We start from the raw sequence: 15,365 nt of genomic DNA, 5'->3' as shown, positions 1-15,365 counted from the left end.
AGCACTGAATCAACTCTAGGTCCCAATGCTTGGCCTTTGGTTTGAATTTTAATTCAGTTCAACTTTCAACCCAGTGACAACTCGTGTAGTGGAGACGCCCACTACCACCACCGTCACCACTGCCGTCTTCGCCAAGGTCCCACACATCGTGTTCTGATGCCACCTGATGACTTGTGGCATCATAACAGCAATTTTGCATATTTCTGATCTAGCATTTGCTAAGGTCTTTTTCCTCTAAAATCATAATGAATGGCTCTGCAGTAACAATACTAAAATTTTAAGGGAAAAAAATTGCAAGTTACAATAAATCATATATATTCTTATTTCAAAGTTTACAATATTTATCTGATAAACATCAATATATCTAACAAAATCTCGAACACACAGCATAAGTAAGAGAGGATGAAAAACTAAGTGTTCGTTGTGTATTGAAGCAGGTGCAACAACGCATTAAAGTCATTAATTCCAATTATGTTTGAACCCACAGTCAAAGAACCTGGTAATTATGGACACTGCACAAAAGAAAAAAAATGAAACTAGCAGCATCTTACTTTACTTTGCAAAATTTAATTAAAATATGCTTACAAGATACAATATCTAATGCAAGAGCAATGTGATGGCTAATTACATTAAAAGGGCATATTGAAAGACATTCTGAGACTTACAATTATGTCTTCAAAATGGGGTTTCGCAAAAAAATTAAATCCCTTTTCATGTAAATTTTTTTTTTCAATGGAAATACAGTCAGTGTAGAGATATGAAATGTCTTACAAAGAACAAAAATATACAATGAGAGCTGCATCACATTGCATAGCATCTGATAAAGGTAACAACCAATGAAATGACAGGTATTGTACCTAAGCTAAATCACATCCCAACAAGTGCAGTGTCATTACCAAATTCAGCCTGAAATGGGAATATAATGCCTAAATCCAGTCTACCTCTTGTAATCATCATGGCATAAAATGTAAGAATGGAATGTGTATAGATGTTTGTGTTCCTGTAATGAAGCAATGAAGTGTGCTATAAATAGTTATCATAAAAATTATAAATAAAAAATCTAAATACATCACATTTACACAATAAAAATAAAATGTACTTTTAAATCTATAAAATTAGTCCTCTTTAAATCCACATATAGTAAGTACTTATTTTACCAACCCTGGTAACTGGAGCTTTGACCTCAGTTCATAAAACTGTAGGTTTTCTATTGTAAAATTACACTAAATATTTTACCTCTCCTTACATCATGTATACAGTACATATTCAATTGCAACAGCATCATTTTGATCAACATCGGTGTCTGCTCACACTTGGGTAATACTTCTTGACCATCAGGGTATCACTACTGATATGTGGCAACCTCAAGGGGTTAAATGGTACAAAGGGCATTTATATTACTTAATCACAGATCACACAGGGCACAATCATGGAAAGCTGTACAATGATATACTGTCTTGATCAAACAAAATATTCGAATGGAAGCATAAATATTTGAAACCTGAATTACAGCACTTTTATTTTTAAACAATTTCTTTACAAAATATACACAAGACCTTTAGCAACAGAAATCATAAAACTGCTGATTGCTTTCTCGAGTAAAAGGCAGTGACGTGCTTCACTAACTAGAAGGTCGTGCATCTTTGCCGGGTTGACTGTTACTCTGACATAAGTGGGTTTACTAACAATCCTTTATTAATCATCACTATCCTTGCAGCAGTGTAGTCCATCTGTATACATACAGTAAATAGATTTTTAAAAGCTTAAGCTCCCAACACTTATCAATGCCATTATTACTGTAAGAAATTAATGTCAAATGTATAAGCACTGCTTCCCTAAGCCTCAACTGGAGGTAGGATTGGCGAATCTCCTGGTCTTGTTACTGCCTGTCCTGCAATGTGTAAAATCTTCCAGTGATGTTAAAATGAAATGTGCCCCTATCATGGCAAGAGACCTCTTACTATATCCCCTTTACACATACATCAGGGTAACAACCATAACAGTGTTCCATAAGCAAACCTCCCTTTGTAAGTACATTTTTCTTTATCACAATCGGGTTTGGCTTCACAATGGTATATCATTCAATCAGACTTTCTTAGGAGTAAAATCTTTTGTGTTGAAATTAGTGTATGTTTTCTCCAAATTCACAAAAATAACAACAGTGATTTCCTTGATCACAAAATTAATGGAGATGAAGATTTATTTTTAACTTTCCACCTTTGAAATTAGTTTTATTTCTTTTTCAAACAACTTAGCATATAATCTGATAAGTCATCATCAAAACATTATTGGCATGATGGTCAACTAAAAGTTTAGTAACAAAAATCAAGCTCCTCATAAATACCTAGCAGCTGACAGGACACATGTGCAAATGGTTACTTAATCCACTTAAAAGGGAATTGAAGTACTATAAGCATCTCCATTTAAATTGACAACAAAATTAAAATTTTATCAGCAACTGATAATGCCTACTTATTGAAGCACATACTTATTTCGTATGTTGCAAAAGAATTTCATGTTTGAGATTACACGTAACTAAAAATATATCCAAAACAAATTCAATGGAACCCTAATTTGTAAATGCATTTAATCTTATTTTGTTTGCAAGCTATACAACACTAGTATCTGTATTATGAAGCCTTGATTTAGGATTAACAACTATCACTCAGCTTTCTCTCTCTTGACACTGGGCTTTCTTTTGCCTGACATATTGCATAGCTGTAACAGTAATAGAATCAACCAATTTAAAAACACCAGGCAACTTTAATCAAGCTACTGTCAAACACTATTACAGTTTTAGAACATAAGCAAACTAGGAAGCATTCAGGTAGTGCATACCTCTACTAACACCAGTCCCTATGTGCACATTTTTATCCACTTTACAGTATCCAGTTATGTCTACATCCACATGAAATCTTACAGGTTGAGGGAGTAAGCAACTCCATCCAAAATAATCAATAAGATTTTATGAAAATTCATATGACAAGCTACAGATGATACATGCAATTCAAATTTATTATGGTTGAAAAACTAAAATTGCAAACAAACCCTGTATGCAGAATTATCCATATTAAGAGGAAATTTGATAATTCTGACATTCTTGATGATAATGAACATCTCGAGCAAAGTATTCCATTACGTCCAACAGTTTTTAAGGCTTATGATACTCTTGATAATGAAACAATGTACAATTGCCACTGCTTTGCCAAACGAGGAATGTTCAGTATGGTACTCAAACCACTGGGCAGTTTCAGCAAATAGTAAAAATAAAGCCAATGGCCACTAGGCAAACTTCATACTGGATGAAAATGGAACTCCAGTGAGCTGAGTAAAACATAAGTTAGGATGTTAAACTTTCATCCAAATTAACTTTATAAAGGAATTGTATGCAGTCTGCTTTTTCTAACAGCGACTGAAGTACGTAGTAGTATATTACAAATTATATGTAATTAAATGAGACTGTCACATTTCTACACTCCCATAAGGTTTACATAAATAATTCCTGCAGAACAGCAACGTATTGTTAAAGATACTGGACAGCAGCTGGGGCCAAAATCATGCTGCAAATGATCTTCAGTACCACCCACAGCATGCCACACAAGCACACAATGAATGGTATCCCCGGAAAAAACCCTCATTTTCAAAAGAACACAGACATTATTTTTAAAACTTTTCATATTCAATAATACATTACATTTTTTAACTTTTCACATTTAATAATACATTATTACTTTTCCAAGGTGTTCAAATTATAAAAGCTTCCATATATTGCTTTACTTGGACACTGGATAAATAGCACTCTACTGTTTATTTCCTACAAAATGCTAAGTAAGTTTCTCTGCTTATTAGTGTCCTTCCTGTACATACTAACATTCTATACCTTAAATAATCATTACATCAATTAATCACATTTCCCTTCTTGGTTGCTGCCTGAAAAAGTCCTTTGCTTAGTAACAGCAACTTCCAAATGCTGAAAGGAGGAAAGCTAATTGACTTAAACACTGCTCCCATCAAATGAATTCAGACCTTTGCGAATGAAAGTTATAATAGTCTGAAATGAAAGACTTAATTAACTGTTCTTCCAACTTTTACAGTTAATCATCTATTCAAAAATAGTTTAACAATGAAGATTGCATATGAAAATACTTCGGCATAACGATATTCCCTTCGAATACAAGGGGCTATTTTTTTAAAATATGAAGACTGCAAATGATTTTTACATAATTGTTGAAGCCTGAAAAATAAAAAACTAATATACCTGTACATTATTTAGCTTCCTAGCAGGAGGCTGTTCAATATCAGGGCACTTGCTACAACTACACTTGAAGAAAGGGATACAAAAGTTTAAGAATTAGTTGCAAAGTCACATAATCTTTGCTGTAAAGCTGCAGTAATGTCTTCAATGGAATAGTATTCTTTCCCTTCTTACCTGGTTTTGCATAAAAAATTGTACAAGACAAAGTAACTTCACTGTTAATGATGGTCTCAAGCAAAGAAGAGTTCCTTATAAAGTCACACCAAATAGAATCATATTTGGTTTATTTCTGACATTTTTTATCAAAATATAATACTACTGGTGTATTACTTTTGTCACTTCGTTGAAGTTACTGCTACCATTTCAATGAATGTTGAGGACGAGGATGTAACATTCAGAAAACTGGGAGATGAAAAGTTCCCTTTTATAGTAAAAGTATGAATATACAACACATTGGCACTGCATAAATCTAAGTTTGGCATTTTTTCCCAAAATATTAAGCACTGCAAATGATACCTATGACACTAATTCTTGGAGACAGAGTGGATTACGAAATCCAGTGGCAGTTATTAGTGCTCAGGAAACAAATTTTCAATAGACATGATAATGTGTTAGACGGTTATAACTTGTAAACAAAATCTGTCACTGAAATGATTAAGTTCCGTAAAAATTAAAGGACATCTCTTTGGTCACCTAAATTAAATCCTAAATTGGATGTTCAGTACCAACTACAACTGACTGGCCAGCTAACCAAAGCTGCATTTAGCTTTATGTTAAATCCAATCAACAATAAATTTGATATTAAAATGGCATTACTATCCAAACTCATCATTAACTCAATAATAAATAAAGACAATGGTGAAGCTCAGAGAGAAGCCTTAAAACTAACAATGTCACTGTACCAAAACACCCGTGCAATCTGTTTACACTATATATCCAAACATGACAAAAGCATCACTTGATAGCCTCAGGGGAAATCGCACGAGTGTTTCAGAACATGGCAACAACAGTAATGGGAAGAAAATTTTACTCAACAGCCATTTGGATGAATTCATTTAGTCTGAGTCATCATTGTTGTGGTCAGCTGGATTGGAGCCTCCCAGGCTTTCTTGCAGCTCTATGACACTTTCTACAGGGTGAGGCTTCCCATCATCACCTATACGACAGGGCTGAATTATATTACCCCTGAAATACAAAAATGATGTCTCTCTTAGAAAGCATAAATGTGCTACCTCTGATCCACTTCGGTGTTTTGCTCTAAAAAAAAAAAAATGGATAAATTTAAATTATTTTAATTTTTCAAGAAAACAAACCTCATTTTATGGCTGGCTGAATGATTTTTTAGCTGAGGTGAAAATTGGAGCAAGGTAAAGTTGGAAATGTTTGCCAACTATGGAGGAAGAGACAGAAAAGAATGAAAGACAACGAGAGGCAGAGAGCAATGCAGCTGGGATAAGTAAGATAAAAAATACTACCCTAAAAATGTGTCGCCTCAACTTATCAAGACAGCTCAGTGGTCTGGCCCTTCCAGTAACAAAATCTGCTTAGCACTGAAGAATGGCATTTAACCTACATGACACAGTATCCTAGGCCTCACTATCCCAGCTTAAGGTAGCATAGTTTGTTTGTTTTGTTTGTTTGTATGGTGCTTTTATGTTGCATGGAATCAGTGGTTATTCAACAACAGGACCAACAGCTTTACGCGACTTCCGAACCACGTCGAGAGTGGACTTCTATCACCAGAAATACACATCTCTCACACCTCAATGGAATGGCTCAGAATTGAACTTGCGGCCACCAAGGTGGCAGGCCAAGACCATGCTGATCATGCCCTTGAGGCACTCTAAAGTAGTACATATAGTGAACTTATATTAAAAGTAATTAACAGCCTATCCTAACTGGTACGTATTTGAAATCATTCAATTTAAAATACTGATTAAATTATTCCAGCTCTGAGTTATATCTGCAAAATTAATTACACCTAAAAATATGTACACACTTGTACCTACTAAATGCTTTTATAAGATGTGTAAAGTACAGCATACAAAACCCATACATTACAAAAATTTATTGGACTAAGGAAAGTTTTCAAGTAATTAATCTGCTAAGGTAAGGTTTGTTAAGTTGAGATACTACTTGCAGAAAGCTTGTAAAACTTCCATCTATAAGTAATCACTCGTTTATACAGTAAATGGGGGACAAAGGAATGAGATTATGCACTGATGCTGATGAGAGTACTGAAAGAATGGTATACAAATTAATGCATAGTATCTAAACTGCCCAAGCAAAACTGAGGACAATCTTGCAACGACATTAACAGTTGTGAAACACATGATGTGGTAAGGTTGACAGTTGCATCTTTGCTCACTGGTGAATGACATGTATCTGAGGATATTAGGATGGCAATTTGGGCTCTACATGGTTCAAGGTTTGATGTAAACACCTTTAATACTCATAAAAACTTCACCAAAAGTGAAACCAAACAAGGAGAAAAGGTTTGAAATTATGAACAAAACAGAATTTGCACACTGCAATAAGAACTATTATGGGATAATGAATTATAAATTATGGGATAATGAATTATAAATAAGCTCAGGAACAGTAATCTGCTACAAGTAAGAGATAGATGAAAGGAACCTTTTAATTGCACTGATTGTTAACAAAATGTGAAGATTATGGTCAAGACTTACCTAATATCAAGATGGCTGATAAGCAAACATTTCAGATTATGATTAAAAGTATTCCAAGTGTAAAAAAGAAAAAATGGTAATGATTATGTTGAAGATTAAAAGAATAAAAATGCATAAGAAAGCAGATTTCATAGCAGCACCACTTACCGAGTAAGTTTATCTAAAACATTGACAAGTTTCATGGCTTCATGTTCTTTCTGTTCTTCAGTCATATCGGCTAATGGAGAGGGACGAGGAGGTTCATATCGACCTGTTACTGGATTTATCCTGTAGATGGAATTTAATTGAAATTACACAAAGCAAGAGAACTTTTTGTCTTGTAATACTAAAAGAAATACTATTACATAAGGTCTCAAGAATACAAACACTATGTTTTTTATGTATAACACAAAAATTTTTCAATAATGTACAGTATAAGCCTTATCCTTATGGAAACACCAGTCTCACTAGACCCATATTAATTTAGATCCAGAGAGTTTTTGCCTACTAGTACTACCTTTGCTCAATCTTCGTTTTTTCAAGGAAGAAACAAGAAGTAAGTATTCGAGGATGTGATGAGGGCACTCTCTACACAGACGCTTCTCACAAGCATTTATGACCAACACTCCAACCAGTCGGTATTGCACACAATACGAGAACTGTACATGTACACTGCAGGTTCTGTCAACTATTGTATGAATGTCAATTTGTATCTTTAAACCCTCTTTCTCCCTTGCATTGTGAATGTTACTTCATTCCAAGTTTTACAAAGGTTAAGGGGAGTGCCGACTAGTGACTTGTTTCCCAGGATCCTGTCAATTTTTTGTCCTGGAAAATTCCCAGGAGATCCCGGCCTTTTTTAATCTTTTATCATGAAAATGAAGTTTCCATATTAAAACTAATATTGTAATACCTGAACACCTGAATTAGCCCTGGTCACTGACCAGCCTGAATTATATCCCAACAGATTTACCCACAAAGTGGGCAGTCCCAAAGGAAAGAAAGATATGGTTGCAATGACCTACCCATCTTCATGTCCAATATATTCTTCGGAGTGATGTCCAGTACCCATCCACTGTTCTATCCCTCTGCAGCTAAGTCTCTTGCGGTCTTGTATCCCACTGTGGCGAAGTCTCTCGCGGTCTCGTATCCCACTGCAGCGAAGTCTCTCGCGGTCTTGTATCCCACTGCAGCGAAGTCTCTCGCAGTCTCGTATCCCACTGTGGCGAAGTCTCTCATGGTCTCGTCGTCTCCGCAATGGAAAAAGACACTGACACTCCATAGTGGGTGTCAATACTTGAGGGTACCAGAACACGCCAGTAGGACGAAGTAATGACTGATCTGGATCAACCGATACAAAGTCCCCAGCATAGCTCGGGATGGTATTATCGGACACTTTGACAGCTGCTGACTGACTGCGTTCGGTTGTGTGAGGCAAGCCGTCCATGCATCCGAGGCCTAGTCACGTGACCCTCGCCTTTTGAGGGGTTATGCCGAAAGACCATACAAATCATCTATCTGTTGCCACCGATGCTGGAAGGCGAGATGATGATTCTCTCAAGGCATGTGCCCAACAGACGAAATTCAATTGCCTTCTAGAGACCGAGGTCCCTGATGGCAAGACAGAAGTTCTCATAGTAGTTGAATCTCAACTAAGGAGAAACAATACAATGTGCCGTTGAAGACGAAGGTGATAGGTAAATGCAGACCTACGTCTTAACAGCTGAATCGAGAGAAGTTAACTCTCAAGATTCTGAACGTAGAAAAGTCCCGCCGATGACCCCAACCCGTGAAGACGGCTTAATCCCTGTTGTTTTACAGAGGACTGAAAATGCTAAACGCTACTTCATTGCTGTTCAGTGAGAAGTCGGAGTTGCAATGTCAGCAGAGAGCTTTTCAATAATGAAAACAGGGATTGTACTGCCTGACGAACTGCTTCTCATGGGCTGAATCAGGGAGGACATCTATATATTTGGAAGTAGAGCTGGCAGGGCGGGGAACAGGTGATGTCTTCCGTTATACATCTACAATTCAGGGTGGACAATGAACAATTGCACACCTACGAATATGAGATATATTTAGAAGACAAACTCAGATGTCTGAATAAATCATTCCGCGTCATCGCAGCAGCAGGTGCAATGCAGCGGGAGACTAGGCTTCAGACTTTTGTTACCGTGCGGTAAAGAGAAAGATGATAGCGAGTCTAGTGAGATATCTCTGTCTGAAAATTCTCGCAATGTCAAAGGCAATGCAGTAGAGATGGTCATCCTAGTATGCGAGAATTCCAGCCAACCAGAGACCTAAGTCTGTGATTGCCGGGCAGAGATTCGGTTCGGTAGTCAATCATCGCAGAGGAGAGAGACAATATCCGACCGTACTATCTCGGAGAGCCAACTGGTACTGGGCTGCGGCAGGCAGGGCTGACAGGCAGCCCATACACCACTAGCTTTCGCTCACTCGTCATCCTGAGTTGCCAGGTAATCCATTCCAAGAAGGAATGCGTTCGGCTAGAACCATCAAGAGCAAAAAAATATGCTCAAGCATTTGCATTTAATCGAAATGGATTTCGGTGAATGCAAATGCTGTGGCGTTGTTGTTGTAACAATACCCCAAGTATCTCAAAATCGAAACTGTTAACTCCTGGGAGGTTTGCAGGGCAGTCTCGAGTTGCAGTTCAATTAGGAAGATACTATTTGTCTCGGTCACAAACAGTAGAATTAACTAAGGTATGTGCCTACACCTCGGACAATTCAACTGATAACAGAGGCATGTCGTGAGGGCAATATACGTACTATATTTGTAGGTTCCTGTACATAGACCTCCATCCTAAATTCTCTTCCATTCGAGGAACAAGAATAAGGACTGGAAGCCGACACCCTTCATTCTCTAATGAAGAGAGCGAAGGTGAAGTTTTACCGAAGGAAGACTTCTACGGTGATAACAGGATACCGAAGACGATAGTTCAAGCCGAACTGGATGTTCCCACCCGTTCTTCTCTATCCTGGGGTTGGCCACCTACTGAGGCGATGGACCGTCAGGTCCATCCAGGCTGAGCCCCTCCCGAGATATTCTTCCTTCAGCAGCAGTACTTCCCTCGATCACTAGAAACTCCAGGAATTCGAGCATTCGGCGAGATTCCCGATTATCATCGTAACAATTATCTGGGTTTCTCATCTCGCCCACTCTGGACTGTGGTTTCGCCGAAGTGTTTGCAGATCGTAGAAGACCAGAACACTTGGAGAGTGTTAGAAACTCCAAAGAATTCCAAGCGCTCAGCGAACCACTCCCCCCAAATTCGTCAGACGATCACTGGGTGGTGGTCCTCCCGATTCCCATAGAAATCGAGGATAGGGCAAGATCCTTCCTCAATGACGGGGACTTACATCCGGTAGGACCTGAAGGTCCCTCCAGGAACACAGTCCCCGACGTGGAATCCTACAGAGAACACTCTGAAGGATCCCTCCCCTTCCCATCGCAGGTCGCAGCCATAGGGAGAGAGGGAATGGGGGAGGAAGATTGGACACTCACTCGCCTTCCCAGCGGAACTAGCAGTTGGAGAAGTGAGTACAGGCAGCCATCACCACAAGCTAAGAGTCTAGGAAAACTTTACCATCTGGAGAAAACGTTTTCCCGAGGAGGGTTACGAACTCGTACTGTAGGCTAAACGTCTGCCGCCACCATGACCGTCGTTTGGGTGGGGCTTAGCGAGCACCTGACAGGAGAGAGCCGATACCGTCCTCCGACGCGTCCCAGTCCTCGTCGAGGTCGAAACCTCTCAAGAGGACCGAGGGGAGAGCCCACCCCAGCCTCTGCGTGCATGGTCCAGCGGGACCGTTACGTGAACGGCGGTGATGGTCACTCCGAGAGTCTGAGAAGCGTCATTCATCCTCGCCAGCCCCCCATGATCTCCTCCAACCACTTGAGTGAGGATCTGTTGGTCCCAAGACCGAACCAGGCTCGTGGCCGGACCGTAAGAAGTGCATTCATCACGGTCACTCCTGTTCACCTCATTCCTCCCGGTGTAGCCTGAGGAGGTTGAAGGGACAGGTGAGGGAGACCTGATGCTCCTACCCTGCCTACTAGCAGAACCAGTAGGCTGGAAGGACTGCAGGCGATCACCAACCAACGGTGGCGATCGAGCTGCAGGTCTGGACCAGCGGTCTTCTTGCGGAGAAGCGCTGGACCAAGGAACAGAGCGTTGGTGTCTTGGGTCAGGGGAGCTGCTATGAGCGCTCCTCCCCTGCCTACCAGCAGAACCGGTAGGCTGGGAGGACTGTAGGCGATCACCAACCTACAGTGACGATCGAGCTGCCGGTCTGTACCAGCAGTCTTCTTGCAGAGAAACGCTGGACCAAGGACGGAGCGTCAGTCTCTTGCGTTAGGAGAGCTGCTACAAGCGCTCCTCCCCTGCCTAGCAGCAGAACCGGTAGGCTGGGAGGACTGCAGGCGATCACCAACCACGGTGGCAGTCAAGCTGCAGGTCTGACCAGCGGTCTCCTTCCGGAGCAGTGCTGGACCAAAGACGGTAGCGTTGGTCTCATGTGTCAGGGGAGCTGCTACCAGTCGTGTGAGCCATCCGGTCCCGGAGGGAGCAACGGTTGGGTGACTGGTAGTGTCCACTAACGTGGTGAGCGAGCACCGTCCTCTTGATGTGCCCAGGTGAGGCTGGACAAAGTCCAGGCGAGGCTCAACCAGGTCCTGGCGAGGCTGAACCAGGTCCAGGCAAGGTTGAACCAGGTCCAGGCAAGGCTGGACAAAGTCCAGGTGAGGCTGGACCAGGTCCAGGCGAGGTTGAACCAGGTCCAGGTGAGGCTGGACCCGGTCGCGAGTGGGGGGAGCCTCTTTCCAGCCTCGTTACATGAACGGTCTGGCAGATCGCCGCGAGAGCGATCTCAGGCCTGGCAGGAGTCGCCTGAGTGACTGCCACCAGTCTTCAACTCTGTGCCTGGGTCCTGGCAGCGAGCAGGCTCGGCTGCCTGGACCCTGGCTGCACGGTCACCAGCGGGCGACCGTACACTCAGTACCTCTTGCAAACGAGCAGCCGAGACGGTCCCTGGCACCAATGCAGAACCTCTGGTGCCAGGAGAAGAGGTATCGGTGTTAGCCGGTACCCCTTCGGTCCCCATCTTCTTCTTCCTTGCAGAAGGAGAGACGGGCCCAGTTCCCGAAGGAACAGGAGGACCAGCAGACCCCAACTGTCCCACTCCCCTTAGAGGTCTCTGAGCGAGACTTCTCTCGGGGGGAGGAGGCTACCTTTTTCTTCTTCAGCTGGGGGGCCTTGGAAGTCGAAGGGGAAGAGGCGGCAAAAGACGACGGCGACACCTTCTTCTTCTTCCTGGACTTCCTCTTCGCCAGTTTCCTCAGGACAACCGACAGGTCCTCCATCCGGGACGCAATTGAGGCAGTTGCGGTAGCAACACAGCCCAACTGCACCTGTTCGGAGGGACCTGCAGGAGCAGCAGTGGCATACCTTAGCCGCCGACTCTTAACACAAGTAGAGAGGCAGTTACAAAGGCTATCACAAAAAGTGGGTTTGTATATTAATTGAAAAACAAGGACAAACCTTTGTTTAGTATTAATGTCAAACACCGTATATGCATAATTATTTAAACAAAAAATAAACCAAAAACATCAACGACCAGTCAGCCAGAGCTCACAAACATACGTCTTCATCGGAAGACGGCCGAAAGCAAAGTGGAGTGTTTACATCCAGGCAGGCTAGCCTGCCCCACGGTAGTTACTGCCTAACCACCTTGTTCAAGATTCAACGGCTGTAATTCCAGCTACGCCGTAAGTACGTTCCTTATGTTAAAGGACCGAGGGTTTGTATTATGTGTCGGAACAACTCGATATTTTCGGAAGAGCGGCAGGCCTCCGGCTTACAAGAATGAACATGAAAAAACACTGTACGTATTTGATAATGTGAAGAGCAGTTTTAAAAGCTGCCTTTGTATCATATTTCTGCGCAGAAATAAAAATACTCTATACATAACACATTTTCAAACACATTTTAAACATAAAAGCATGAACATTTATAAAGTTGACACATCGATCGCTAAATTTGCACTTTTTTTTACTATATTTTCGGAAGAGTGGCAGGCGGCGGCTCACAAGAAAGAACATGAAAAATCATCCTCTTTGATAATGTGAAGGGCAGTATCAAAAGATGCCTTTGTATCATATTTCTGTGCTGAAATAAAAATACCCTACACGTAATACATTTTCATACACATTTTAAACTTAAAGCATGAACATTTATAAGTCGACACATCCAAAGCTAAATTTGCACTTATGTAACTCAATATTTTCGGCATAGAACAACGTCAGAGGCATATATTTTACCCTAATACCTATGTAATAACTCTCTATAAAATTTGTTAATATCATTTGCATAACCTTTATGGTCTGAATGGCCCTTTTACAAATGTATGAACTCGTTAGACATAACGGCGCTGGCGGCACTGTTGACCGAAAATTGTGCCATAAAATACCTTAAAATGCCTTATTTTTTTTAATGAATATTTTTGACGACAGCCGTAAAACCAATTCGCCACAAAGTGATTGCGCCGTTAACCGCGGGCCGCTTGTAAACCATGCAATGAAATTTCTGGATCTGGAATTATATGATTCCTGTGAATTTCCTCTTCCATGGAAATAAGGCAATACAGTGGTCCCCCGTATTCGCGGGGGAAGCGTACCAGACCCCCCGTGAATAGTTATAACCCGCGAATAGTTGGAACCCCATAAAAGTGCTAAAAACAGCCTATTTTGCTAAATAAAACTCAAGAAAAAACCACTAAAAATTTTTATACATGTACTTGGTTTTTTTAATATTTAATCACAAAAAGTGCATTTTATGATGAAATTGATAAAAAAACTGGGAATTTATGGATATTTCTCATAGAAAAATACAGCGAATATGCAAATTTTCTGCGAATAATGCGGGGAAATGTTCCCGAGAAATCGGCGAATGTATGAGTCCGCAAATCCAGAGAACGCAAATATGGGGGGTCGACTGTACTACTATATGATTAATGGGGTTGTGATGAAAAAATGAAATTACAAACATGAATTTACGATAAATTAATAAGTTTAACTTCCAAACTTAAATTACCTACATAATAAAAATTTCCTTTACCTATACATACAGCAAAAGCACCTTTAGCAATGCCATAATTACTTTTGTTGGCTGCAAAGTTACCTCACTTTATTGACCTTGAGAAAAGATTGTATCATTTGCTAAGCTGGGAATGATATTGCCCAAATAATTGGATCTTGACCCAAAACAACCTAGTTTTGTGAGGGTAGCGTTCTCTCCAATATGTACTATATTTGTGTTATAACCAGTTTTGAATGACTGCATATACTGCATTCTTTGAGACATGATCTGAACAGACATTAACACATACAAGTCCTTTCCAGAACTGACATATGAAAATGTTAAAAATTAGTTTTACCTAAATGCACCAGTTTCACACAGCCCATAAAAATACAGTAATGTACTTAACACACTAAACTATAGTAGTACTGCACTGCTTTAAAGGACTAATATGCTAAAATCTCCAAATGTACATAATGTCATTAAGTGTCAATGAACATAACCAGGCTATACTTGCATTCCACTTGCTGTTACATATTCTTCAGTGTCAGAATCTTCAGAATCTGAGGAATAAACTACTGTCGGTTTGCTGACCCCATGCATCAGTCCCCTAGAGGCCAAAAAGCCAGCAGCATTGCCATAGCCAGTGTACTTAATGAGTCGATCAACTGGAAAGAAAAATATGTAAATGAATACAGAATATGAATAAAATACATAAAAAAATAGACAAGTATTAATGTACAATACTGCTATGAATTTTTTACCATATTTAAGCTAATTCCAAGGAGTCTAGATTGATTAAAGCAGATCTAATCTCAAGGATTATTTTATGTAAATATTTGTATTAAAAGTGCACTGAACTTTTCTCTCACCAAAAAAATTACTTCTTTATCAATCATACATTCAAGTTTCTTCACTTCTACTTCCTGTTTCTCATCCATTCTTATAAATGTTTTTCATTATCATTTTCTTCACAATAAATTAGTTCAATAAAACACTGAATAAACGCCACCCCTAATAACAACATAACAGTTACTGAATATAATGGATATGCTTACAGAATTAAGTTGTAGCATTGTTTTTATTTCTCTGAAGTTTTACCTCATGTTCCTATATCATTTTCTGATAAGTACAAAGTTAACCCAAAGGTGTACACAGATTTCTATGGTGGGGTGGGCAAGCAGATGTTAATGAAAAAACTGGTATACATTACGTATAGTGAATTTTGATTGGTTGGATGAATTCCCAGATGATCACTGCTGATATCCGAAGCTACTATAATAGCTTGCTCCCTCACAAGTGTTTGATACTGTTACTGACATTTGAGAGAAATTAGGTTTCA

At 40.0% G+C, this 15,365-nt stretch overlaps 1 protein-coding gene across 2 annotated transcripts in view; it reads right to left on the bottom strand.

The window, feature by feature from the left end:
- Positions 1-298: 298 nt before the first annotated feature.
- LOC135216093 (synembryn-A-like) overlaps positions 299-15,365 on the bottom strand; it is a 108,359-nt gene continuing 93,292 nt past the window's right edge. For both annotated transcript variants that reach the window (XM_064251116.1, XM_064251124.1), the window contains 3 exons: positions 14,541-14,691; positions 7,093-7,212; positions 299-5,440 (listed from right to left, as the gene is read on the bottom strand). In XM_064251116.1, coding sequence (XP_064107186.1) covers positions 5,311-5,440; positions 7,093-7,212; positions 14,541-14,691 — 401 coding nt within the window. In that variant the 3' untranslated portion in view covers positions 299-5,310. The remainder of the gene's footprint in view (positions 5,441-7,092; positions 7,213-14,540; positions 14,692-15,365) is intronic.

The sequence above is a fragment of the Macrobrachium nipponense genome, chromosome 19 (assembly GCF_015104395.2).
Source record: "Macrobrachium nipponense isolate FS-2020 chromosome 19, ASM1510439v2, whole genome shotgun sequence".
NCBI lineage: Eukaryota > Metazoa > Arthropoda > Malacostraca > Decapoda > Palaemonidae > Macrobrachium > Macrobrachium nipponense.
This window is presented reverse-complemented; position numbering and strand designations above follow the sequence as displayed.